Below are 26,576 nucleotides of genomic sequence, written 5' to 3' on the forward strand. Positions count from 1 at the left end.
GCCCGTGCCCTACTGCGGGCGGAAGTAGGAGGGATGGCAGGGGTAGGCGGCAGCATGGCGGCGGCTGATGAATCGGGCCCGCTGCGGCTCTTCGTTAGCATCGGGCTAAGCGAGACCAAGGCTCGCGAGACCCTTCGGAACGAGGCGCTCACCGCGTTGCTCCGCGAGTCAGTTGTACAGGTCGCAATAGCCGCTGTCTTTTTGTCTGTAGGCCCTCACGGTTTCCCCATCTCTCCAGGGTAGACTTGCCACGTTTTCTGCACCCCTTCCGGTAGTGCCCCTGCCCTCTGAGAACAAACTGAAAGGGCAAAAGCTGTCCTCGTCATTATGTTTCCAGGAAAATTGCTGAGTTTCTGCTACTTTTCCTTTAAAACGAGCGAAACTCTGGCCCGCCTTCGCAGCCACTCTTGTGTTATTAATTCAGTTCCAAGAATGTGTCTCTTTCTTACACAGCGGTTTCAGCTGGCCCTACTGAGCAATTCATACTTCGGTTTATGCAATGTATTAAGTTATATAATGGCTTGTTTGTGGTTTATTGGGTGGGTCGAATGTGTTGGTAACTTTATTTTGTTTGTTTTATGTAGCCACCCATCTCACATAAGTGACTCTGGGTGGCTTACAATAAAATAGATTAAAAACAAAATGCATAATATAAACTAAAATAAAAGATAGCAACTTAATATGAGAAGCTAGCCAACTGTGGTTTATACCATGAGTGAGCAAAATGTGGCTTAGTATATTGTGTGAACACAGCCATTGGGTGGCAAGTCGGATTTAATCAAAACTGCTAAAATTAACAGATGTGTTTGTTTTAAGCAAAATGTATTGCATTGAATTTTAAGAGATTTTAAAGGAGGATAGCTTCCAGATACGGCTTCTGCTTCTGCAGCATGAAGTTATTTTAGAGGGGTTTGTCAAATTTGAATTAGCACTATAGTTTTGCTCTTCGTACAATTCTATGCTTAGGTGTGAAATCCATTGAAATAAAGAAACTGCTACTGCGTAGACGTGCACTTGGAAATCTGTGCCTCACCTTTTTATAATATATTTTGCTATCCATCTCTTATCTGCTATGGGTAGATTCAGCTCAGTTTATATGGTCCTTCTGTGAATGCTGAAACTAGTTATACCTGTGCTATTTAGACAATCCTAAAAAATGTGTCAGTGGTTGGATCTAGACTTAGTCATGCTGAGATCAATGGAACAGGTTAATCATGCTGCCTTAAGCCTAACGTGATTTAAATGGGTCATTTGTAATTTTGACTGAGTTCCCACCCTGTGTCTAACACCTACTATATGTTGAGTAAGGAATTGTTTTTGGGACCTGCCATCTTTCTAGGAATGCTGATGGTCAGTGGGTATGGGTATGATTCTTAGGCTGCTGTACTGAAAGAGGCTCAGGTATCAGATGCTCAGGAATCTTCATAGTGATGGATCAGTGACTCTTGTAGGCTGCTTGTGACCCTTCTTTTCTGGTATAGATGCAAATAGTAAAGATTAAAAGTTTTTTTTCTACTGTTAGGATAAAGCTGTAATTTGTGGTAAAATCTGGAGAAATGCTAACTCATTCTGTTTAATTCACATTGAAGATGTTCACTGAATAAGTATTTCAGGGCCAAGATTAGCTGAGATCAAACATGTTAAAACAATGAGGTTCAGGTTTCAGCACTGCTGTCATAAAAAGCCTGTAGAAATATGTGACATTAAAGCTCGTATCTCAGTGCAAGCAATTGTCTCCCAAACCATATCAGTCCTGTTTTTCTGCATTGGAATTTCCTTCCTTTATGTCCCTCTCTAGAAGTGAAAGTGTAACTCTAACAGAGACTGCCTGAATATAAACAGCAAATGAAAAAAGAAATCAGGAAATGGTTTCTCAATTTATGTCTTGCTTTTTTTGAAAAGGATGAAGTCATTGGATGCGGAGGGGTTTGACATGTACCCATCTCTTCTATTGTTAGAAAAGAGGCTTTTTACATTATAGTTCCCCAAAATCGTGTAGTTAGCCCAGCCTAACAATAGAGGAATCTAAAAGTTGCTTTTTATAGAGTTAAAGTACCACAGCCGAATTGACTGAGATTCTGGTGATGCAAAAATAAACTGGTAATCAGTTTGGCTGTTGTACCGTTATTTATACTCACGCATGCAAATACAACAGCTAAATGAATTATGAGTGCTAGTCATTGGGCTACTGACTTGGAACAGTTTTGTAATGTTTGTTCTCCAGTTGGAAAGATCAGAATGGAAAATCTGTCTGGATTTACCTGGCACTGAGATGGCTTTCTATTGTGTGAGAGAGAAGCTAGAAAAGGCTCTCACTGTTCATCACCTCTTCCTAATATCTGCTCTTGCTGTTATCCTGACTTTCAGCTTCCCCCTTTGACTCTTCTTAACATTTTAGGCACAAGGAATCCTGGGTCCAGTGATTGACAAGACAGTCGGCACCCTGTTGTATAACGTGGCTTCCCGGCTTAAGGACTCAAAGCGTCTTGGTGACCTTGTTGAGTACATTGCTACCAAAAAGATTGTCACAGATCTGCAGCTCAATGGTACATACTTGGGGATTTCACAGGCTGGAGCCAAGAGTCTCCCTTGATCATTGATCATTGGGTTTGGCCCCAAGGGTCATATTACATGCCCCTTACACCACAATGGACTGGATGAAATCAGTAATCAGAGCTTGAGAAAGAGGAAGGTTTTCTCCTAAGGGAAACTTCCTGCTCAAGACTGTCTCCATCTTGGGTGGGTGGAGCATACCAAGGTTGACACTTATTCTTTGCAATTTTGAATTCTTATACGCTTATATGGGGCGGACTGAGTTGGCAATTATATGATCACAGAAGATCCTTTGTAGAGCAGAGAACATTTTGCCCATGCCTTCTAGAGGAATAACATATTTCAGAGACCACAGAAGGAAATAGCATATAGAGAATCACCCAAAAGAAAGGAGATAATAATTGCAGGAGGGCCCAAGTGTTGTGCGTTTTCCTGGCAAGTGGTGAGAGAGCATTCCACAGTTGAGCTCTATGGTAGAACTTAGAGGCTTTATCCTGAAACATCCATAAAACGCCACAAGTTCTGCTCTGAAAGCCTTAAAGGAGCATGTGTGCACCTTTGTTTTTGGAGTTTCCTTCTGTCATAGCTCTGGTTTATTTTTATCTTCCCTTTCTTCATGGATTATCAAATGGCATAGACGATGCCTCCCCCAATCTGTGAAGGAGGCTAGAATGAAAGCTAGAATGAAAGGTAATGACAGTTCCAGGATGACCAGAACAGATTTATAGCTGAGTGAAGATCTGAATCCAAGTCATCTAGATCCTAGTCAAACACACTACCCACTGCAGCACACCACCTTTCTAATCCATCTGTAATTCTTTATACCCGCAGCTGCTCTGGAATACCTTAAAAGTCACCCTGTGGATCCCATTAATACAGCAGACTTTGACAAGGAGTGTGGCATTGGCGTGGTCATCACACCAGAACAGATTGAAGAGGCAGTAAGTTTCAGCCCTATATGGAGGCCAAAAGTAAAACAATACTTCCATGTGAATTATTCCTAACAAGGCAGAGCCATGAGCCAAGCAAACCCTGCCACATGCTGCTGATTTGGTCAGAGAGGAATAAGTCAAGGCCTCTGGTTTAAGGTAATGCTAAACATACCATGGGTGGACACTGGAAAGAGACGCCAAGTAGGAACTAATTGGGCAGCATAATATACTCGCTCTTTCCATGCTATGATAGAATTCTGGCGTGCAAGTGGTACTGCTAATAGATCCATTTAATATTTCCTTTTCATACAGCACCTAGCCATTTTAACTCCTTAAAAATAACCACATTAGAAGTGGTGGGTACCTCTGTTCAATTCCCTAAGTAGCTCATCGTTCCACATTGCTGTCTTTTAAATTGATGGGAATGCATACATAATGCCAGAAGGGATTTTTATAAAACAAAGATCGTTGAATCTTGTGTCTCTCACACACACACACACAGTTTTGCATCTGTCTGTTAGTCTTGTATTTTTCTAGATCAGCGTGCTTAACATCTTATATCCAGCCTTGCCTGGAAGTCATTTTGAACCCCGTTTTCCCTTCTTCCTTTTCTTAAATCAGAACTTCTCTTCCTCTCTTTATGTCTAGGTGGAAGCTGCCATCAGTAAACACAGAACTCAGCTCCTTTCAGAGCGTTACCATTTTAGCATGGGGGTTCTGATGGGTGAGTGGAACGTGGGATGTTCCAAGGAGAAGCTGCTTGACCTTCATTACAATGGTGGGACCTCTCCTTAATGCGGAGGCACTGGCTCTTGTTCTCTGATGTGCCCTTTTCAAACTCTGCCCTTTCCTCCCTGTTTCCTGCCCTTGCAAATGCCACCAGCAAATTCAGTGGAGGATTAAATGTGAAAATAGGAGCATAACAAGAGCTCTGCTAGACCAGACAGAAAGTCTGTCTGCTCCAATGTTTTGTTTCATACCGTGGCATCGAGAAAGTAGATCAGTCTGCTTGGGAGCTTTATCTACAATCCCTACAATTTTTAAAAGTGTAAATGTTTTTTAAAAAGCCAAAATCTCACCAGCGTTTGCACAATTGCACCATTCTTGCACGAGATCTGATGGATTTCGGATAAAAGTGTGAAATCTCAGGGATGTTTTGAATTCGAGATGTTTTGAACTTGATAACACTTGTGCTTGAAACAAGCTGTTCCAACCATTTGAGCTTGAAATTGATGTGTTTTGAGTCTGAAACAGTTGTTTCGAGGTCAAAGGGGTTGTTTCAAGCCCAGGGCACTGTTGAGATGATCAGAACTGCCTGTTTCAACTCAAGAGGGGGGTTCAAATTCAAAACATTTTGCTAGTCCTGATCTTGAGGTGAACTCACTGAAATCTTGAAAAACTTGTGAGGTTCTTGTTCGTTTGTTTTTAAATAAAAGTGCGTACCTGGTATCTGAAAAGGCGGATGAAACTGAGCCCTGCAATAGCTCTTCTCAGTTGCTTTTTCCAAGGAATTAGTGGCACATTGTCTCTAATGATGGAGGTAGAATAAATTCAGAACACACTTCATGCACTCAGGTCAGAGCTTCTCACATATCCCCACATCCTTCCCCACCCCAGTTATTGCCATAGTAAGAGTCCCAGATAGCTGTCTGTCTTAAGTACCAGTCATGAAAAAGGCCTCTGCAGTCCTTATGTACTTTATTTTCTTGCAGGTGAGGCACGGAGCAAGTTGAAATGGGCAGATGGCAAAATAATTAAAAATGAAGTGGACCTGCAGGTATGGTTGGATCATATACTTGAAAATGTTGTATAGGAAAATATATGTGAGAATTGACTGAAAATGAAATATATGCCTTTAAAAAGTCCCAAATATTATAATCTTTTGCAAATGGGAAAGAGATTTATCTTTCAGATAATGCAGTTCATTTTGGTTGTCCTTTGTTGTTGTTTATTCGTTTAGTCGCTTCCGACTCTTTGTGACTTCATGGACCAGCCCACGCCAGAGCTTCCTGTCGGTTGTCAACACCCCCAGCTCCCCCAGGGACGAATCCGTCACCTCTAGAATATCATCCATCCACCTTGCCCTTGGCCCCTCTTCCTTTTGCATTCCACTCTCCCTAGCATCAGCATCTTCTCCAGGCTGTCCTGTCTTCTCATTATGTGGCCAAAGTATTTCAGTTTTGCCTTTAATATCATTCCCTCAAGTGAACAGTCTGGCTTTATTTCCTGGAGTATGGACTGGTTTGATCTTCTCTCAGTCCAAGGCACTCTCAGAATTTTCCTCCAACACCACAGTCCAAAAGATCAATCTTCCTTCTCTCAGCCTTCCTTATGGTCCAGCTCTCGTAGCCATATGTTACTACGGGGAACACCATTGCTTTAACTATGCAGACCTTTGTTGTCAGTGTGATGTCTCTGCTCTTAACTATTTTATCGAGATTGGTCATTGCTCTTCTCCCAAGGATTAAGCGTCTTCTGATTTCCTGACTGCAGTCAGCATCTGCAGTAATCTTTGCACCTAGAAATACAAAGTCTTTCACTGCTTTTACATTTTCTCCCTCTAATTCCCAGTTATCAATCAAGCTGGTTGCCATAATCTTGGTTTTTTTGAGGTTTAGCTGCAAGCCAGCTTTTGCACTTTCTTCTTTCACCTTCATCATAAGGCTCCTCAGTTCCTCTTCGCTTTCAGCCATCAAAGTGGTATCATCTGCATATCTGAGATTGTTAATGTTTCTTCCAGCGATTTTAACTCCAGCCTTGGATTCCTCAAGCCCAGCATGTCGCATGATGTGTTCTGTGTACAAGTTGAATAGGTAGGGTGAGAGGATACAGCCCTGCCGTACTCCTTTCCCAATCTTAAACCAGTCCGTTGTTCCGTGGTCTGTTCTTACTGTTGCTACTTGGTCGTTATACGGATTCTTCAGGAGGCAGACAAGATGACTTGGTATCCCCATACCACTAAGAACTTGCCACAATTTGTTATGGTCCACACAGTCAAAGGCTTTAGAATAGTCAATAAAACAGAAATAGATGTTTTTCTGAAACTCCCGGGCTTTTTCCATTATCCATCAGATATCGGCAATTTGGTCCCTAGTTCCTCTGCCTTTTCTAAACCCAGCTTGTACATCTGGCAATTCTCACTCCATGAACTGCTGAAGTCTACCTTGCAGGATCTTGAGCATTACCTTACTGGCATGTGAAATGAGTGCCACTGTTCAATAGTTTGAACATTCTTTAGTGTTTCCCTTTTTTGGTATGGGGATATAAGTTGATTTTTTCCAGTCTGATGGCCATTCTTGTGTTTTCCAAATTTGCTGGCATATAGCGTGCATTATGACAGCATCATGTTGCAAGATTTTGAACAGTTCAGCTGGGATGCCATCGTCTCCTGCTGCCTTGTTATTAGCAATGCTTCTTAAGGCCCATTCAACCTCACTCTTCAGGATGTCTGGCTCTAGCTCACTGACCACACCGTCAAAGCTATCCCTGATATTGTTATCCTTCCTATACAGGTCTTCTGTATATTCTTGCCACCTTTTCTTGATCTCTTCTTCTTCTGTTAGGTCCTTGCCATCTTTGTTTTTGATCATATCCATTTTGGCCTGGAATTTACCTCTGATGTTTCTAATTTTCTGGAAGAGGTCTCTTGTCCTTCCTATTCTATTGTCTTCTTCCACTTCCGCACATTGCTTGTTTAAAAATAATTCCTTATCTCTTCTGGCTAACCTCTGGAATTTTGCATTTAATTGGGCATATCTCCCCCTATCACTGTTGCCTTTTGCTTTCCTTCTTTCTTGGGCTACTTCTAGTGTCTCAGCAGACAGCCATTTTGCCTTCTTGGTTTTCTCTTTCTTTGGGATGTATTTTGTTGCCGCCTCCTGAACAATGTTGCGAACTTCTGTCCAGAGTTCTTCTGGGACCCTATCTACTAAGTCCAGTCCCTTAAATCTATTCTTGACCTCCACTGCATATTCCTGAGGAATATTAGTGAGCTCATATCTAGCTGATCTGTGGGTCTTCCCTAATCTCTTTAGTCTGATCCTAAATTGTGCAAGAAGAAGTTCGTGATCGGAACTACAGTCAGCTCCAGGTCTTGTTTTTACCGACTGTATAGATGTCTGCCACCTTTGGCTGCAAAGGATGTAGTCTATCTGATTTCGGTGTTGTCCATCTGGTGAAGTCCATGTATAAAGCCGTCTCTTAGGTTGTTGGAAGAGAGTGTTTGTTATGCAGAGTGAGTTGTCTTGGCAAAATTCTATCAGCCTATGTCCTGCTTCGTTTTGTTCTCCCAGGCCATGCTTACCTGTAATTCCAGGTGTCATTTGACTGCCCACCTTAGCATTCCAGTCTCCCGTGCTGAAAATAACATCTCTTTTAGGCGTGTTGTCCAGTAGGTGCTGCAGATCCTCATAGAACTGCTCTACTTCAGCTTCTTCAGCATCTGTGATTGGGGCGTATATTTGGATCACTGTGATGTTAGATGGCTTGCCTGAATTCGAATTGAGATCATTCTGTCGTTTTTTGGATTGTATCCAAGCACTGCTTTAGCCACTTTACTATTAATTATGAAGGCTACTCCATTTCTTCTGTGGTCCTCTTGTCCACAATAGTAGATCTGGTGGTCATTTGATGTAAAGTGGCCCATTCCAGTCCATTTCAGTTCACTGACGCCCAAAATGTCTATCTTTAATCTTGACATCTCACCAATAACCACATCCAATTTGCCCTGGCTCATAGATCTTACATTCCAGGTTCCAACGGTGTGTTGATCCTTAGAACATTGGATTCGCCGTTCACCACCAGCACTGTTGGCCGCTAGCCGTCCTTTCGGCTTTGAGCTAGCTGTGTCATCATGTCTGGGGCTAGTTGAACTCATCCTCTGTTCCTCCCCGGTAGCATTTTGACCATCTTCCGACCTGGGGGTCTCATCTTCCGATGGTATACCGACATATCTCTGGTTGTACTGATCCATTTAGTTTTCACGGCAAGAATACTGGGGTGGGTTGCCATTACCTTCCCCAGGGATCGCATTTAGTCTGACCTCTCTGTCATGACCTTCCCGCCTTGGGTGGCCCTTCATGGTTTAGCTCATTGCATCATTGAGGTGCTCAAGCTCCAGCACCACGACAAGGTAACGATCCTTTGCTGAAGTTGGTTGTCCTATCTGGTACCTTTTCCTTTGGTTGCCTAGGTTAGATGCTGAAAGTTCAATGTGCCATTCATGGCCTGCGATTTGAGCCACAGTGTCATCTTTTTGTGTGAATTCAACTCTAGAAAGATAGTTGCAATGTTGTCTTGCAATATTGTCTTGAATCTTGTGTACTTGCAGGTCACTAAGGTAATGCCAAGCGAGGGCATTTTGCAGTCTAACTTTGGCTCGATGACAAGCAGGGATGGACAGATTCTAATGGGACAGGGGTTCAACTCAGCCAGGAGGACCCTTTTTGTTTTTGGAATAGATTTTAGTGATGGAAATGGGAGCAGTTCACCTGCCAGAGGTCCCCCACTCTTATTACCACCCTTTTAACTCCAGCCCCCGTAGATTTCAAGGAAGGGCCAAAATGGTTCCATTGAAATTGAGACATTTTGCTGCTCTATTTTTGGCAATATGGTTTCATGTTGATTTTCAAGAGATTGGCAGGTTTTAAGGATGGGAATAAGCCCAGGGGGCTCTGTTCCACCCTTATTTTGCAGATGAAAAGTGCATCACTAAATCTGTCCCCAGATTTCAGCAGTGCAATCTCAGACTGCATATTGCCTGCCCTGGGTATAAGAAGAACCTTTCCTTAAGGAGGCTGAAAACAGAAGCTTTGTCTATTGGCTGAAGCAATGGAGTTAAAAGAGGTGTAACCCATCCAGTTCCTTTCCCCATCCTAACATTATTTCTGTCTTTCTCTTGCAGGTTCTAAATTTGTTAGGCCCAAAGACAGAAGCTGACTTGGAAAAGAAACCCAAGGTAGTTTAGTTGGCTGTTTCCTACCCCTCACCACACATTTATTGGTGTGCTTACATTTGCGATCCATGTACCTTTGTCATAAATGTAGGAGTGAGGGGTTAGTGGGGAGGATTTGCCAGTCTTTAGATGATCATTCCTAAGGAGGCACAAACAGTTGCTAGGGAGGGAGGGTGTGATTCTCTCTGAGCCCCCAATCTCTTTATTGAGGTATATTTATTTTTTAATTTATCATTTAGATTTATAGGCCACCCAATCCAAAGACTCTAGGCAGCATACAGAGTTAGAACTGCATGGGAAAAAAAATGTAAAACTACATAGGCAAATATAGCACATGGGGGAAAATATATACGTAAATACCAGTCGTCCATCCTCTACCAGTTGAGATCACAAATCATCCTGGCATATGCATAAATGCCTTGGGGCAATCATGCCCTTGTCAAGTGCTTAGGGATGGATCTAAAGGGCCGGTGAAACTAAATGAGCTAAATGCTTAAAAAGCCTTTGGTTGCTGCAGCCTGTCAGAATGCCATCCTCTAGCTGGAAATGTACCTGTCCTCCCCTTTCCCCATTTGTTTCCTGCAACTTCATCAGCAGGCAGGAAAGCTTTCCCAGCATCCTCTCCTCATTCCAGGAAAAAGCTTTAGCTGCTACATTTCTGCCTGTGGTGGTCCTGTTAGGAACTTTTCTTCTGTTAACTACTGAGGCCAGATCATGTGACACCCAGTGGTTATTTCTTGTTTGTCTTGTTAGACTCCAAAGGCCCATAATACTGAGCCAGAGAAGGGGAAATCAGTGGTGATGGGAAATGGTAAGGCCTTTGTTGAATGGATGCTTTGCTTTGTATGTGTCTGTCTGTAAACTGAAATTAACTTCTGGCATGCTCTGTATCCACGGTGGACTCTCTCTGGCCCTTGCAGCCACAGGACTCTGCAGCCTTCCAGCATCCACCTGCCCTCTCAGTGAAGGATGCAGAGAATTGGCAGGGTAGAACGTTGACAGTGCTTCCTGCGGGGAGGAGCTAGAGTCATCAGCCTGATAGCACACGTTTTTTGCAGCTCCTGCCACTCTAAAATAGATTAAATTATTTTTAGTATTTTTTAGTATACCTTTTTTCTTTTTCCCTTTTTAGTAGTTCTAGACTTATTTTAATTTTAGTAACTTTGTTTGGATAAGACGACTTTGAAGAAACAGTGCTTCCTTTTTTTTTTTTTAATTTGCTGCCTTGGAAAATTCTTTCCACCAGTTAAGACTTCCAAGTCATAAACCTCTGCTGAGGTCAGGAGCGCCTTCTAGTGCACTCTTGGAGAACAGTGTTCTCCAGAACTATCTGAAGCTCAACCTTCCAGAATTCCTAGGCATCCCAACCCAGCACTGGTTGGGAATTTTGGGACTTATCATCCAGCATCTGTGGAGGATATTAGGTTGGAAGAAACTGAGCCACAACCAATATCTGAGGCTGTGCAGCTGTGCACAATACAAGATTATTCATGCCTTCTATAATGTTGGGGGAGCTGTAGGTAACTTACACATAGATGTCTTCAGGAAAAGCTGCTGCTCAGGGGTATGTGCATTCTTGGCATGCAAGAGGTTCTAGATTCAGCCTTCAGCCTCTTTCAAGGAGGATTGGGAAGGGGCACAATCTGAAATCCTGGAGAACTGCTTCCGCTTTGAATGGTATCAAGCTAGTTAAACTACTGGCATGACTTTTATAGGACAGTTTCCCATGCAGTGAGGTCTCTTCCATTTGAACCTGAAGCAGATTCGACTTGTATCAACAGTTTAGTGTCTCGTATGTCTTCGGACTTTCAGTCTAGAACATAGGTGCATAATATGTGGCCCTCTAGATATTGCTGATCTACTATTGGTTGCATGGTAACTGCTGGCCACGTTGGCTGGGGCTGCCAAGTGTTTGGGTTCCTGCAAGTTGAGACCACATCTAGGCTATGGCTTGTAATGGTAGTCAGAGAGTTGTGCTTTAAGTCTCCCATTTCCACTGGGAGTTACATTAGTTCTGGCAGTCTCTTCTTGTGATGAACGTTCTGCGACGTTTAGTACTACTACTTACGTTACTCCTAGACGTACCACCAGTAAGTCATAGTGGTACACGGCCCTTCATATTACAATTACAAGTAAAAAGAAATCCCAATGCAGGCTAGATTTGGAAAGAATTGGAAAGGCAACCAGGAAAGAAGGCCGCTGTTAAAGATAGTAGAGGGAGAGAATAACTATAGTGGCTGCTGCAGCTGGGAATGCTTTCGCATGCCTGATACTTAATTATCTGGCTTTCATGCAAGAATACCCAAACCAGTTCTCTGCAGGGGAACCACACCAAGAGACAAAATCGCTCCTGGAGCAGCTGAGAGGTGAAGCACTCAAATTCCATAAGCCAGGTAAGCTACCTTAGAGCTCTTGCAATCTACTTTTGGGTAAATTACAGGGCATAGTAGGCTATGTGTTTCATCCTTGATGGCCTCCTGGTACCGTTTAGCACACAGGATGGGCGACTGAGAGGCCACAGTCAGCTTCCAGCAACTTAGTCATGGCTCATTAGAATTTGTCCCCAATGAAGTACAGCCAAAATGTTCAACCCCATTTATGTGGAGTTGGGGGATTTAAATGGCAAATGAGTTCAGATGTGTACTCTGCCTTTCCAGGTGAGAACTACAAAACTGAAGGCTACATCATCACACCTAACACCATGAATCTGCTGAAGAAGCATTTAGAGATCACAGGTGGACAGGTGAGCAGTAGGCAAACATTGATCCTCTAAACTGGGGAGACTGGCTTCGCGCAGCCCCTGGCCTCTGTAACTTAAACTCACAATCTAAAAATGGAAGCTCAAAAAAAAGGAGCTAAAAAATATAACATGTAAAAAGAATTACCATCTGTCAGTGTTTCTCAACCTTGGCAACTTTAAGATGTGTGGACCTCAATTCCCAAAATTCCCTGGCCAGCACACTCCCAGGAATTCTGGGAGTCGAAGTCCACACGTCTTAAAGTTGCCAAGGTTGAGAAACACTGGCCTAAGTGATAAAAAGCAAAACAGTAGGAAAAAGTTGATTGAACAGCTCCATTGCACAAAATGGGTTACATACTAACAAACTGTATTTAACCAGAAGGAAGGCAATCCTGGATTTAAGGTGAGTCCCCCTCCCCGCAAGATGATTGGACAGAGAAAACTAAAAGGAATAAACATACGTCACTTCTAGGATTGAACTTTTGGGGAAAGGGGGTGGGGGCTTCCTCATGGGGGAAAAGCATCTGGAATGATTGTCGGCTTTGGAGAGGAAGAACAGTTGTGAAGCAGTGTTCCTTCAAATATTGCCCCAAATTGTGAAGATTCCCCAACTAAGAGAGCCAGTTTGGTGTAGTGGTTAAGGCATCAGGCTAGAAATCGGAAGACCGGGAGTTCTAGACCTGCCTTAGGCACAAAGCCAGCTGGGTGACCTTGGGCCAGTCACCCTCTCTGAGCCCTAGGAAGGAGGCAGTGGCAAACCACTTCTGAAAATCTGGCCAAGAAAACTGCAGGGACTTGTCCAGGCAGTTGCCAGGAGCCAAAAAAACTGACTGGGAGGCACACATGCAAATAATTTTTTAAAAAAAAAAATTGTGAAGAGCTGTATAAGGTAATGCCAATATTTATTAAGGTGGGATTCATGCTCACTGAACCCACTGGAACTTAAGTACTAGTGAATATATATAGGTTTGCGCTGCTGATCTACAGGTAGCCTCACTTAACAACCATTCGTTTAGTGATGGTTCAGACTTACAACAGTGCTGAAAAAACCCGACTTATGACTGGAACTCACACTTATGACCATTGCAGTGTCACCACGGTCACGTGATCAGGGTTTGGGCACTTGGCAACTGGTTCATATTTATGACCATTGCAGCATCCCTTGGTCACGTGATCACCGTTTTCGACCTTTCCGGCTGGCTTCTGGCAAGCAAAATCAATGGGGAACTGTGTGATTTGCTTAACGACCACATGGTTCGCTTAATGCCCACAATGTTTCACTTAATGACCACCACAAAAAGGTCCTAAAATTGGGTTGGATTCACTTAATAACCGCTTCGCTTAGCAACTGAAATGCCCATCCCAATTGTCATTAAGCAAGGACTACCTGTATTCTGCTACCCTCTCACCTTTAGAAGGAATCAGTATTTGGAACAGTTGCACTGTATTATTTGTGATCTTTAGCCTAAAGAAATGCTGTAATTATCAATAAATTTGGCATGGTGAACAGGTACTAGCATAGGATCTGTTCAACGAAATCTTTGTTAACATAGTCTAAATGTATTTGCTCTAGGTCCGTACACGATTCCCTCCTGAACCCAATGGCATTCTCCACGTCGGTCATGCCAAAGCTATCAATTTCAATTTTGGCTTTGCCAAGGTGAGACACTTGAGCCTCTCCACACTCTGTTCTGCTCTGTGTGTTTGAATACTCTTCTTCCTCTTGAGTTGGAGGGTGGATTTATCCCTGCAGATGCCCATGACTACCTTATTGATGTAATGTCCCTCTTCCAGAAGTGTGGGTGAATCATAGCTCAGCAGTAGAAGATAATCTTTGCTGTGTGTGAATCCAAGTTAAATCCATGCCACCTCCAGTGGGAAAAGACCCAGACTTGAGGCTTGGAAAACTGTGGAGTCCTTGGTGTTCTCTGAGCTTGGTTGTTTTCAGTGCTAGCACTGAAGATGTCTCCTAGTTGGGCAACAAAACATCTGCAAGAAAACAACCAAGCTCAGAGAACACCAAGGACTCCACAGTTCAACCCTGAGCTACAGAGATTCTCTTCTGTTGTTCCCTGGAAGACTCTTAGATGGAACTGAGTGAATGATTGGTCTTTGTAAAAATTACTTCATTTTCATGCAAAGCCTAATGTGGATTTTTTACTTACACGTCCAGCTTCTGTGCTTCGAACCCGTTTCTTCCTTAAACAATGTTTTCTCCAGGATATGCATCTCTAGTGGCTCTGATCAGTTGCGCTTTATATCTCTCAGTGCAGCTGATTAGTGGATGCTTTTCTTTCATTTTGAATGCCCAATTAGGTGGTTTAACATGAGTAATGTCAATTCTACAGTCCATAAATTGATAAACCAAACACATAGAAAGGGGAAATGGCTTCCCAGGGATGGCACAGCAGTGAGATTTCAGCATAGACATGTTTGTGGCAGAGCAAGAAATGTTTATACATTCAGTAACAGTTGTCTTATTTACACCCTGACCTCATATCATCCAGGTGTCTTGGATTGCAACTCCCCTTATCCCCTGAACAGCCCTAGCATGCTAGTTAGCAGCAATATACATGGAGCCTAATGATATATTTGTATATATTTTATACTACATATTTAGGTTTGTGTTCCAAGCCATGAGTTATGCACCCAGATATGCATATGACTCTATTTTGAGCATTTGCCTGAATTTGCTAATTCCTGTAGTTTTTTTAAAATAGAAATGCTAGTTGGTTGCAATTTCACTGAAATAAGCCCTACTGAATTCAACAGGTCTTATGTCTAAATAGGTGTGTACCAGTCTTTTACCTCCACTATAATATATAGGTTGCTCATATCTACTAATCCCAAAGAAGACCTGTTAAATTCTAAAGATTTCAGATAAATTACACAAAGAGTCACACACAAAGCTAAGCAAGGATTTAAGGCTACCTTGATAAGCCTATGGGAAGCCTGGTGCTTGTGCATTTCCTTCTTCGTTGTCTGGAGGAAAAGATCACCAGGATTTAATTTACCTTTCTTCTAGTCCCATCTCACTGTTATGCACAGTTTAGGAAGCTTCTTTTAAACAACAAATGCTAATGAAAAGTCCTGGATTGTTTTGCTGGTGTGTTTAAATCACAAGAATTTCTCCTAATTCGCAGTTAACAGTTACATAACCACAAGCCAGGAAATGTAGCAATGGAGGTTGCATGTTGCGTAACTTTTCTCCCAGCTGCGTGGGAAGAAAAGGGGTGAATTTACTTTCTTTGGGCTCACAAAAGTTCATCTGCATTGCAGTAAAGAGTGGAGCCTTGGAAGATATTTGGAGGAACAGTGGCTGGTGGTTTTCCCGGTGGTGGGTTTTAATTTATGTTTTTGGCTATTAGGAAACAACATGGCCCCATATTTTATGGTGATTTTATTGTTTGGTGATTTTAATGAGGTGTCATTTTTCCTTACTCTCTGATGCTGTCCTGTAACGTTGCTGTCATTAGGGAAAAAATGTTTTTTGATGAGCTGGTAGATTGGTTAACTGTGCTGCTTGATTCCCCCTCTCCCCCCACCCCAGGCGAACGGTGGAATTTGCTTCCTGCGTTATGATGATACAAACCCTGAAAAAGAGGAGGAGAAATACTTTACGGGCATCCGTGACATGGTGGAGTGGCTGGGTATGCATGCTCAGGGCAAGGGAGGTGGAGATGCTGAGTGGGAGGAAGGGTTGTATTGCTGGATGGGCCCAGGGTTGAAATGACAAGGAAAGCTCTTGGCTTTTCCAGAGGCTGGGGCAAGCTGGCATGTTCTGCACCATGCCTTCCAGCTGAAGTGCCACAGTTGAGGGGTAACCACTGTTGTGCTGGTGGCCTTTTCGTGGGAGTCCTTTTGCGGGTAGCAATTTCTTTAAAAAAGCCTGAGTTCGCCTTTTCTATGATGGGGGGACTGCTCAAACATGGCATGGAGGGTTTACCCCTTCTCACATTCTAGTATTGTTTTCCCTTAGGATACAGTCCGTATGCAGTGACGCATGCCTCTGACTACTTTGGCCAGTTGTATACCTTGGCTGTGGACCTCATTAAAAGGTGAGGAGGTCCAAGTAGCATCAAGAATGCTGGAAAAGTGTCCATCCAACTTTTCCTTGCACTCTCCCAAAGTGTCCTTTGTTCTAGTCTTCCTTTTTACAGAGAGGATTATGGGAAGTCTTACTGTAACGGACAGTCATTCCTTCCTGTCCCAGATCATGCTCCTTGCCTTTCTAGCTGATGTCTTTTTTTCCTTTCCAGGGGCCATGCTTATGTTTGCCACCAGAAGGTGGAAGAAATCAAAGGACACAATCCACCCCCTTCTCCATGGCGAGACCGGCCGATTGAAGAGTCTCTCCTTCTTTTTGAGGTACTGTGTGCATCCACTAAGATGGCCTGTCCATCAAGAAAAAGCATGGGAATGTCCAGGGCTTCTTCTCAGAATGAATCCAAGACCTTCAATATTGTTTGCAGTATTTAGGGCTGTAGATTGTCAACTTCTTTGTTTGTTTTATGTATGTTTTATAACCTCAAGTTTCTGACCCTCCTGGTTATCCTGTACTAACAGATGAAAACTCAGAAAAATTGTAGCAGTGCTTTCAGAAATCAGTTGTATTACTATGTACATTTTCTTCTCTCCTTTCTATGGTGGTATTCATGGCCCTGCTGTTTTTGGTGACCTTCTTTTCCATGTTTCCTTCTGCCAGCCCTATTTCCTTGCTCCAAAGTGTCATATCCTTTGAAGTAACTCTTTCCAGCACGGCAATCAAATGCATCAACTTATATTCATTTTGATTGCATGATATTGATTTCATTCACATAAGTGTGGTGTATTTTGGAGGTTGATTACACAGATCAGGGATGGAGAAGTTATGGCCCATGAGCTATCTGTAGCATTCAGCTTTTGTGGCCCTCAGAATCTCTCAAAATCATGCCACTATTTGGTGACAAATTGCTGATATTTGGGGTTGTGATTTTTCCTTTTAACTAAAGGCTAAAATATCACAAGTATTTTGCCCTAACTCCCCCAATATCAAAAGGCTATCTATTTTGTGCCACCTCCTGTGTGACATCACTGCATCACCACCACTAGACATCTGCCTATCGTGGCTTCTAGGGAAGAAGGAAGGGCCTTAGTAGAAGCTGGCAGCACTGCTGTATAGGAGGTTTTCTTATCTGAGTGATTTGAAGCTCCAGCATGGGTTATGTTTCTTCAGGACATGCGCAAAGGAAAGTTTGGAGAGGGAGAGGCCACGTTGCGCATGAAGATGGTGATGGAGGATGGAAAGATGGATCCTGTTGCTTATCGCATCAAATATACACCACACCACCGCACCGGTGACAAATGGTTTGTGGAGTTAGGTGTCTAGTGTAATTGTTGTTGGGACTGGGATTGGACACTGGACGTTTTCTTTGTGACTGGTGAAGCAGAGACAAATGAAACTGGGTGAGAGTGAGACAGCTGTCCTTGCTCTCATTGGTTTGGATGCACTCCAGGGCTTAATCTTGGGATGTGGCTTCAGAGGTATTAAGCCTTTGGGGTTAACTGCTGGACTCTGGAATTTATGGAGGATGTTGCCCCCTCCCTGCAATGTCCTTGGGACTCCTCTAATGGGAACACTAGCCCCCACCACCACTACCTTAAGGATAAGTGCAATTTTTGTAGATAAACATCACAATAAAATTGTAGGAAGGAAGGTAGTATGAAAGCATTTTGAGAGACAGTCATGACCAAGAATGCTGGAAAAGTATTCCTAGGAGGATACGATGGCTGCTTGTGGAAGCCACTGAGAGTTTTGGAGATGTGAGCTTTTGGTTTCCTCTGGCATCACAGGTGCATTTACCCCACCTATGACTACACACACTGCCTCTGTGATTCCCTGGAGAACATTACGCACTCACTCTGCACCAAAGAATTTCAAGCCAGGTAAGACTATGCTCTTTGGAAGGATCCCTTATCTCAAGGGTTGGGGAATCTAATTTCCTTCAAATATTGTTCATGTTTTATCAGCCAGATAGAAGTACAGCTGATGGTCAAGGATGAACAGAGTTGTAGTCCATCAATCACTAGAAGGTCTTCTCTTCATTCCCGTCTTTTCCCATGGGCACAAATACTGCCAAAGATTTAGGAGCTTTTCATCTTATGCATATAGATTCTTTGAGTTCCCTGAACAAAAGCAGAATTTAGCATTTATGTGATGTTCTTTGTCCTGAGAATTTTTTTCCCTATCTTTAAGAGCCATGTGATCTCCAAGATTAAACAATTGGCTAGGTCTCACCTTCCCTCATTTGGGTTCTTGCTCCTGGGCCTCTCAAAAGGAAGAGCTTTTATTTGAAAACATATTCCATGGAAGCCAAACAAAATTCACAAGACTGAAGTCACAAAACTGCATTGCTCACATTAGCCTGAGAATGGCATCAAACCTGCCTCTTGGATGTGACCTCATAGACATCACTTTCCTCTTTCCTGACAGACGTTCTTCCTATTTCTGGCTGTGCAATGCCTTGGATGTGTACTGCCCTGTGCAGTGGGAATATGGACGCCTCAATCTCCTTTATACTGTGGTCTCCAAACGCAAGATCATTCGCCTGGTTGAGGCAGGGGCTGTCAGGTAAGGGGACAGGTTTGATCGTGCATGTGGTGGAGTGGGGAGAGTTAAGCAGAATTAAGAAGGTTCCGTCATTGCCGGTGTTGGCATTCCAGGGACTGGGATGACCCAAGACTTTTTACTTTGACTGCTCTTCGCCGCCGAGGCTTTCCACCAGAGGCGATCAACAACTTCTGTGCAAAGGTAAAGATGCATCTCCCATGTTTAGCCAGTGGTCTGTCCAATGTCTAAATGTGGTTTAGGATATTAATACAGAGAGATCCTGATCTGAATCCTTGTAGTTCAGTTGTTCATTTGCTTCTGATTCCTCATGACTTGATGGACATCATTTCACCAGGATTATCTGTCAGTAGTTGCTTGCTTGAGTTCTTGAAAGCTCACAATCATGTCATCAGTGACAGCATTTAGCACTCTTGTCTTCTGTAGGCCTTTTCTTTAATTGTCTTCTAGGAGGCATAGTTTCAGTTGTTGTACTGGGGTACCGTGTGAACAGCAAGATGCATTGGAAACATTCCTATTTTGAGTTGTCACAGCTGTTCTGCACAGAAGTGGATGGCATTCAGACAGGGAGGGCAATCTGTAGTCTGATTTCAAGATTCATCTGCAAGTAATTGGTCTGAGCTTCTGACAATAGAGTTTTATGCCTTTCCTGGCTGTCCTACTTGGAGAAGAAGAGAGGGAAGGGATGTCCATGCCCACTGTAAGCTATGACTCCACATCACCAGCTTATGGCTTCCAACAAATTCTTTTTATAGACAGCCTTTTCCAACTAGTGTCTTCCAAATGTGCTAGATTACAGCTCTCCTCAACCATGGCCAGCAAAGCCAATGGCATCAGGTTGGGGACAGTTGCCCAAGACCTGTGATCCTCAAAAGGAAAAAAGAGAGAACCTGCTTTAGAACCTGGAACTCATTGGCTGAGGGACAGTTAAAAGTTACTAAGCAACCAGAAGGGGCATCTTTTCTCTCCTTCTCTCTCAGACTTCATGCCAGCCTCAGTTATAAATCTTGACTCTCCAGACACTTAATTGCATATTCAGGAACTTGCTTCCAGCAGACAGATATGACACAGCTAGATTAGTTGCTTTATTGCAGAGAAAATAGAAGCCATATCTACTCAGAAGATCTCCCTCCTGAAGAATATAGAAATCAGGCTGTCTTGAGATATGTCTGCTTCAGGGTCTAAATCCTAGGCCTTTTCCTCTCATCTTTTTGAAACAATGGAAATTTGGCCATGCCTTTCCCAGCCCTGAAATTAGAGAGCATCTGCTTTGGGTTTATGTAATGATTCTGTCTGGCCTGAGAAACACTGGCTCCCTCCTCATCAGCTTCAGTCCTACTCTTCCCAATTGTCCTGAAGCAAGAGCAGGGATGATATTCCACAACTACACCATGACAGAGAACATGTTGCAATTGCAGCCACTGGAAAACCTCCTTGGAGCCTGACTGGTTGCCTTAACCGGCTGCTTGTCGGTACCTTTTCCTGAAAGCTGATGTGATACCTGTGCCTTCTTTGGCTGACTCCACATTCCCAACAGGTGGGTGTAACTGTTGCCCAGTGCACCACGGAGCCTCATATGTTGGAAGCCTGTGTACGGGAAGTGCTGAATGAACAGGCGTCTCGTGCCATGGCTGTCCTGGAGCCACTACGGGTGACCATCACTAATTTTCCAGCACCACACAAAGTAAGCCTGTGATCTTTTGTGATGGGAAGGGGTGGACAAAGGAAAGATGGGCTATCTATCCTGCCCACCTCTTGGGATCTGGGGTGTTCCTCACGGCTATGGAACCGACTCCAGGGCTTCTGCCTTCCTTCTAGAGTTTAAGCATCCTTGTGCCCAATTTCCCTGCTGATGAGACCAAAGGCTTCCATGAAATCCCGTTCCTGCCAACCATCTACATTGAGCAAAGTGACTTCCGAGAGGTGAGCCTAATAGGAAGACACCACAAGTTAAGGGAGAAAAGGATGCTGGTGTTTGACTTAGAATTGGGAATGGGGAGCTATTGCAAAATTGTAGACATGTTCACCAGCTCAGCATCTATTACTTGGTTAGAAGTTGGATTTGATCAATGGCTTGATCAAATGCAACTTCTTGGATTTGATCAATGGCCTGACCGCTTCCTTATCTGGCCCTCTCCTATTTTAGGAGTGGCTCTTGACATGCTACCTGAAAGTTAAAAAAAGCAATGTGCCTGTATTTTAAGTAATCCACATCCTCAGCTTATCCATAGTCTGTGAAGTCCCCTTCATGCAGGCATTCCTTGGAACTTCTGAGGACTCAAAGGAGAGAGGACTTCACTTAAATGCCTCATATGTGTGCTCTCAGTTTACAAACCTTGCCCTGTTTAACCAGCAGAGTCTCAAAGGAATTTCAACTGGCATTCAGCTGAACATGGGTAGTGGTTCCCTCATAATTGCAGACACAATTTTATCAGAGGAACATGAGTAGAAATTCTTTCAGATCTGAAAGTCTGAAATGGTGTGTCAGGACGGGGATGCTTGGAGAATGCAGGGGACAGTGCCAGCACGCAGAGTACCTTTGTCCTAAGCCCTCCTTCATTCTGAAGAATAGCTGAAAAGGCCACTTATCTGCTGTTTGCAGTCCCCTTTGCTGTTTCTTGCTTGATACTGTATGTAGTTTGTGCAATACTTGGATAAGAGCCATGCCCGCACTGCGGATTAATTCATTTCTCCTTGACGAAATGTTGGCTCTTAGACTTTCAGTGCACTTGATTCTGGCCCTGGCAGTTTCGGTTTTCAGATACTTGTGACTACATTTATTGTGCCAGAGCAGCAAGATTATATCTGAATGACAGAATCATTGGTTGGAAGAGACCCTGTTGGCTTACTTCCCACCTGACACAAGAACTCCAGATCTAGAGCGTCTTCGACAGATGGTTCTCCTGTCTGATTTAAGCTCACTAGGAAATCACTTCTCTCGTCTAACTACTCTGACCCAACTTATTCTCACATTTATTCTTTTGCCTTTTAGTGAGAAGGATGCACATAAGAACAAAAAAAAAAAGTCTAGTGGAACATGACCCAAATGTTACTCCTTTGGGTTTTCTTCTCCCATTGTTAATGAGCTGAATTGTTAATGAGCTGAATTATAGATTGGGGTCCTACAGCCTCTTATTTTAAAAGGCTTGCCATTCCATTGCCCACTTTATGACTTTTTTATTAAAAGCACACATTTAAAAAGTTGCTGGCCTCTCCCATTCCTCACCACCATCCCTTTTAGGTTCCTTTCACTGGAGACTTTTTCCCATTCTTTCTGACTTCCATCTGAAAATAAAAATCATGATATAGATTTATCTGTCTAGCTTTGAAAGTGCAGACAACTGCATACTGTATTAGCTGGAATATTCATACAGACTTGTGTAAATGGTTAATCATTGCTGTGGGAACACCCAGCTACTCTGCAATCATATTAACCAACTCTTCGCCTCCGTCAGATGCTATCAGAAAACATAACCCTTCTGGATTCCCTTGATGGGCAAATCCTGAGCTGAGGCAGTATCTGCCCTTCCAAAGCATTGGAAGGGTCTGTGGTTAAATGAACAGGAAAAATCGTCAGCTATCCTCTGTGTAATTGAAGTGAACTGTGAGGGCTTTCTCCTGGCCCAGGGATCCCTGCAACAGCCATGGGATGGCACCCTCCAGTTCCTGGTGTTGTCATGAACAGTCTCATGAAAGCTGCATGTGTGTGTGTGTGTCTGTGTGGCAGCTGATTAAGTGCAGTTCTGCACACTGATGTTAATATTACTTTTCTGACAGGTTCCAGATAAAGGCTACAAACGCTTAGCACTGGGCCAGCCGGTGGGTTTGAGGCACACTGGCTACGTCATTGCTGTTCAGAACATCATTAAGGTGAATGTGTGTCACAGCATCTTCTAAGAGACAACCAGTTCCATTGCTGTAGACTAGGACAGAGTGGTCAATCTTTTCTGGCCTGAAGGCCATTAATGGGTCAGAGGGTGCGTACGCATGTGAACTGCACAAACCAACCATGGCTGGCTGTTTGATGTGTGGTTGGTCTGGATGCTTAGATTTTTAAAATTGTTTTTCTAGTTTAAGTGTAAGCTGTCCAGAGTCATTCTGGAGTTGGGCAGCTTAAATCTATTAAATAAATAATTTTGTGTGCACATAGGCACACTATTAATGCTTAATAATATTAATAATAATACAGTGTCAGCAACATTTCCACTGTTGTACTAAAGGGATGGTGATCATTCTCAGTGCCTGGGGGGCTATTTAACAATGACAGCTCTGGGTGTTTACACCTTTGGATAGCTACCCTCTTGCATTCTGTTCCGTGTTCCTTCCTTCAACTGAACATTTTACTCCTGAGTTTAAGATGGAGAAAAGAAAAATGGATGATGTCACTGCTTTCTCAAATACATAAAAAGATATTTCATAATACACTATTTCTAAGAACATAGCAGAGCTTTCTTGATGGTAACTGCAAACTGATAAATGAAATACTGTTGAGTCAAGTTTCATGTTTCTTTGGAACACCCCCTCTTTAAAAAAGGGGGAGAGCATTGTAAAATTTTACTCAAACATTTCCTGATGTGATGATTGGGATCTTGACGGCTGTGGTCTTAAAATCTTTTTGGTTTGTTCCATGTTGGAAAGGATGCTGCACTGGAGTAGAATGCAAGTCAAACAAAAGCATTTGTGTGTGCCAGATCACCTACAAGTAATTTGGGGGTATCCTGGAATTTGCCACCAGAGAGCACTTTTTCTCTGATTCTAAAAAACAACCAAAATGTTGCCTTGGGGAGGAATGTGGAACTGGGAGAAAAATAATGACTTTTGCCAAATAGTAAATTAAATATGGTAGCAAGGAGATTGCAAAATGATAGATGTATAGCTATAAAATCAAGGGATGTAACTTCTGAATCAGAGAGTAAAAACAGGCTGAGTGTAGCAAAGGCACACTAGAAGGAGGAGAGAGATTGTGAAGCCTGATTTGAGATGGAAATGAGAATATCATGACTTCCACGTTTGTACCCAGGATACCAGTGGATCTGTCAAAGAGCTAGAAGTGACTTGCACAAAGTCAGAAGCAGCAGAGAAGCCCAAGGCCTTTATCCACTGGGTGTCAGATCCTCTTGTGTGTGAGGTCCGCCAGTATGAGCAGCTGTGAGTATTAGGGTGGAAGATCGTTAAACTGTTCCTATTTGTGGGGAGACAACATATTAAACTCAACCTCTGTCCTTTGGATGTGGGAATTCTATCTGAATTTTGCCCTTGAAGATTCTGATGAGAGGAATGGCACAGGATCTGAGCTTTGTCTCAACTCAGCTTTGTCTTCCTCTTTCCCAGATTAACTACATATATCCCCAGGGGTTTCCCTAGCACAGGGTTCCTCAACCTTGGCAACTCTAAGCTGTGCGGAGAATTCTGGGAGTTGAATTCTCCGCACAGCTTAGAGTTGCCAAGGTTGAGGAACCCTGTGCTAGCAGCTTAGGATAGTCATTCAGAAGCCCCTTATCTTCCTTTGCAGTAATCTAACTCCATCCTAACAGTGATCTAACTCTTTGACTTGCAGGTTCCTGCATAAGAATCCTGAAGACTCTACAGAAGTGCCAGGGGGTTTCCTGAGTGATGTCAATCCTGTGAGTCCTGGGCCAGGAAGAGCTGTGAACACATAGGACTGGCGTGGGCAGACATAGGAGGCAGACTGCTGTTCCTCAGTGTGAGGAAGATAGCAGGCTGCAGTCCAGGACACATGGTTTTTGTCATTCAAAAAGTAGAACCTTGCAAGAATTAAAAGACAAGGGATTCTATGTTTGTAACAAAACAAGATTAAAGGATAGAAGTGGAGACAAAAAGAGTTGATAAAAATAAAAGATAACAATAATAATACTTAAGAGGATTCCCAAAGATACACACTCCAATCAGAAGAGAAGGAAAATAAAATTTGAATCTTGTTGGGTGCCAGCAACCATTCTAGGAATATATAGTAGGGTTTGGAAGTACAGGTAGTCCTTGCATAACAACCACAATTGGGACCAGAATTTCAGTTGATAAGCAAAACAGTCATTAAGTGAATCTGGCCCAATTTTACGATATTTTTTGTGGTGGTCATTAAGCAAATCACCATGGGTGTTAAGCAAACCATGTGGTCACTAAGTGAGTCACACGGTTCCCCATTGATTTTGCTTGCTAGAAGCTGGCCAGGAAGGTCAAAAATGGTGACCACGGAACACTGTGATGGTCGTAAATGCAAACTGGTTGGTAAGTGCCCAAATCATGATCATGTGACTGCAAGGACGCTGCAACGGTCATAAGCGTGAGGACCAGTTGTAAGTCCGTATTTTCGGCACCATCTTAAGTCCGAACCATCACTAAACAAATGGTTGTTAAGCAAGGTCTACCTGTATTTATGGATTGGAGCATGCTGATCAGAATGAACCTATTCGCTCCTACAACCATCCTAATTTAAAGTGTACTTCTTGAGAAGTCAGACACACAAATACTGGTGAAGACAAGATACCAGGATCTGGATATAAAGAGTTAAGACTTAAGAGAAATGCAGTTGCAGATTTTAATCTGTTGGGATGAAGTGCTTTAAGCAAACCCATCAGCAAGGAAAAAGAAATTATTATTTTATTTTTTTAACTTCACCTTTGGCTTCCTTTTTTCTTACCCTCCAGGACTCCCTTCATGTGATTGATGAAGCTCTGGTGGACAGATCTGTATACGGAGCCAAGCCATTCACCAAATTCCAGTTTGAGCGGCTCGGGTATTTCTCAGTAGATCCTGACAGCACAGATGCAAAGGTGGGCTCCAAAAAGTTGCAAGAGCTGGAGGAGATTTTCTTATAAAGCAGGAGTGGGCAACCTTCTTTTGTGTAGGGGCCAGAAACCATTTCTGCCTTTGCCTCAAGGCTCACTCTCACCAACGCCAGGCATGGGATTTGTTGCTCCACCCATGCTGAGGCATCTGGTGAAGCCATCTCTCCCTCATTCTTGTGGGCCAGATGATTAGTTTGGAACCATGGGCTAGATCGTTATGGGTGGCAGGCCACATCTGGCCTGTGGGCTGTAGGTTGCTGACCTCTGTTGCAAAGTAAGAGAGCAGGAAGAAAGAGTCACTCTCTAAAATGGGACATGCAGACGGAGGAAATGAATGTCCTTTGTTTCTTCTACAGCTGGTGTTCAATCGGACAGTGACCTTGAAGGAGGATCCTGGGAAAGCATGGTGATGTTTCCATCATAATTTCTGAACCCAGACAAAATTGCTCAGATGTTATTTCTCCCTCCTTCCCTGGAGTGGGATGGGGCATACAGCCCAAGCACAGTCTTCTACTGTAATGCTCCTGTTGCCTTAATACACATCCTGAATTCACAGTCGATTGCATCAATAATCATAATAAAAATGAGCCTGGAGAAATTCTCTGTTGATGATGATGGATGGTAAATTGTGGGTGGAAAAGGAGGACCCTGGGATAGCAGTCAGAGTTGTTTGGACATCCCCTGATGTTCCCCTTTGCATGGCCAACCACTGCATGGCAGAAATCAAAAAGGAGTATTTATTCCACAGGTGTCTGGCAAAAAAGGAGTTTTTTCCTACCATTAGGTAAGAAGGAAATAACCACATCTTCTGGCAAAGCCATCAGCCAAATTTAACACCAAGCTCTATTACGCCTATCCTCACATTTTCTATAATATATTTACATGTTTTTCTTTATTAAAAAAGTTTTTATATAATACAATATATCACCCTCTTTCTTTCAATGCTCTGTATTCTCTGTCTGCCCTCTTTCTCACTTAACAGCAT

General features: G+C 43.1%; 1 protein-coding gene across 3 annotated transcripts; it reads left to right on the forward strand.

Moving 5' to 3' along the window:
- QARS1 (glutaminyl-tRNA synthetase 1) lies at nt 1–26,192 on the forward strand. Of its 3 annotated transcripts, none has more exons than XM_063291465.1 (24): nt 1–180; nt 2,399–2,546; nt 3,385–3,494; nt 4,134–4,209; nt 5,198–5,262; nt 9,388–9,441; nt 10,192–10,249; nt 11,760–11,831; nt 12,096–12,181; nt 13,752–13,838; nt 15,729–15,828; nt 16,158–16,236; nt 16,438–16,546; nt 17,394–17,524; nt 18,011–18,103; nt 18,651–18,788; nt 18,881–18,968; nt 20,323–20,469; nt 20,604–20,708; nt 22,563–22,655; nt 23,806–23,933; nt 24,343–24,409; nt 25,451–25,576; nt 25,948–26,192. In XM_063291465.1, the coding sequence occupies exons 1-24, from the start codon at nt 34–36 to the stop codon at nt 25,999–26,001; spliced, it is 2,361 nt and encodes a 786-aa protein (XP_063147535.1). In that variant the 5' UTR covers nt 1–33; the 3' UTR covers nt 26,002–26,192. The 3 variants fall into 3 exon arrangements, with proteins under 3 accessions (XP_063147535.1, XP_063147537.1, XP_063147536.1); XM_063291467.1 differs by lacking the exon at nt 1–180 and adding an exon at nt 222–239; XM_063291466.1 differs by lacking the exons at nt 1–180; nt 3,385–3,494 and having other exon boundaries at nt 2,462–2,546.
- Nucleotides 26,193–26,576: the final 384 nt, after the last annotated feature.

The sequence above is a fragment of the Candoia aspera genome, chromosome 2, assembly GCF_035149785.1.
Source record: "Candoia aspera isolate rCanAsp1 chromosome 2, rCanAsp1.hap2, whole genome shotgun sequence".
In the NCBI taxonomy this organism is placed as follows: domain Eukaryota; kingdom Metazoa; phylum Chordata; class Lepidosauria; order Squamata; family Boidae; genus Candoia; species Candoia aspera.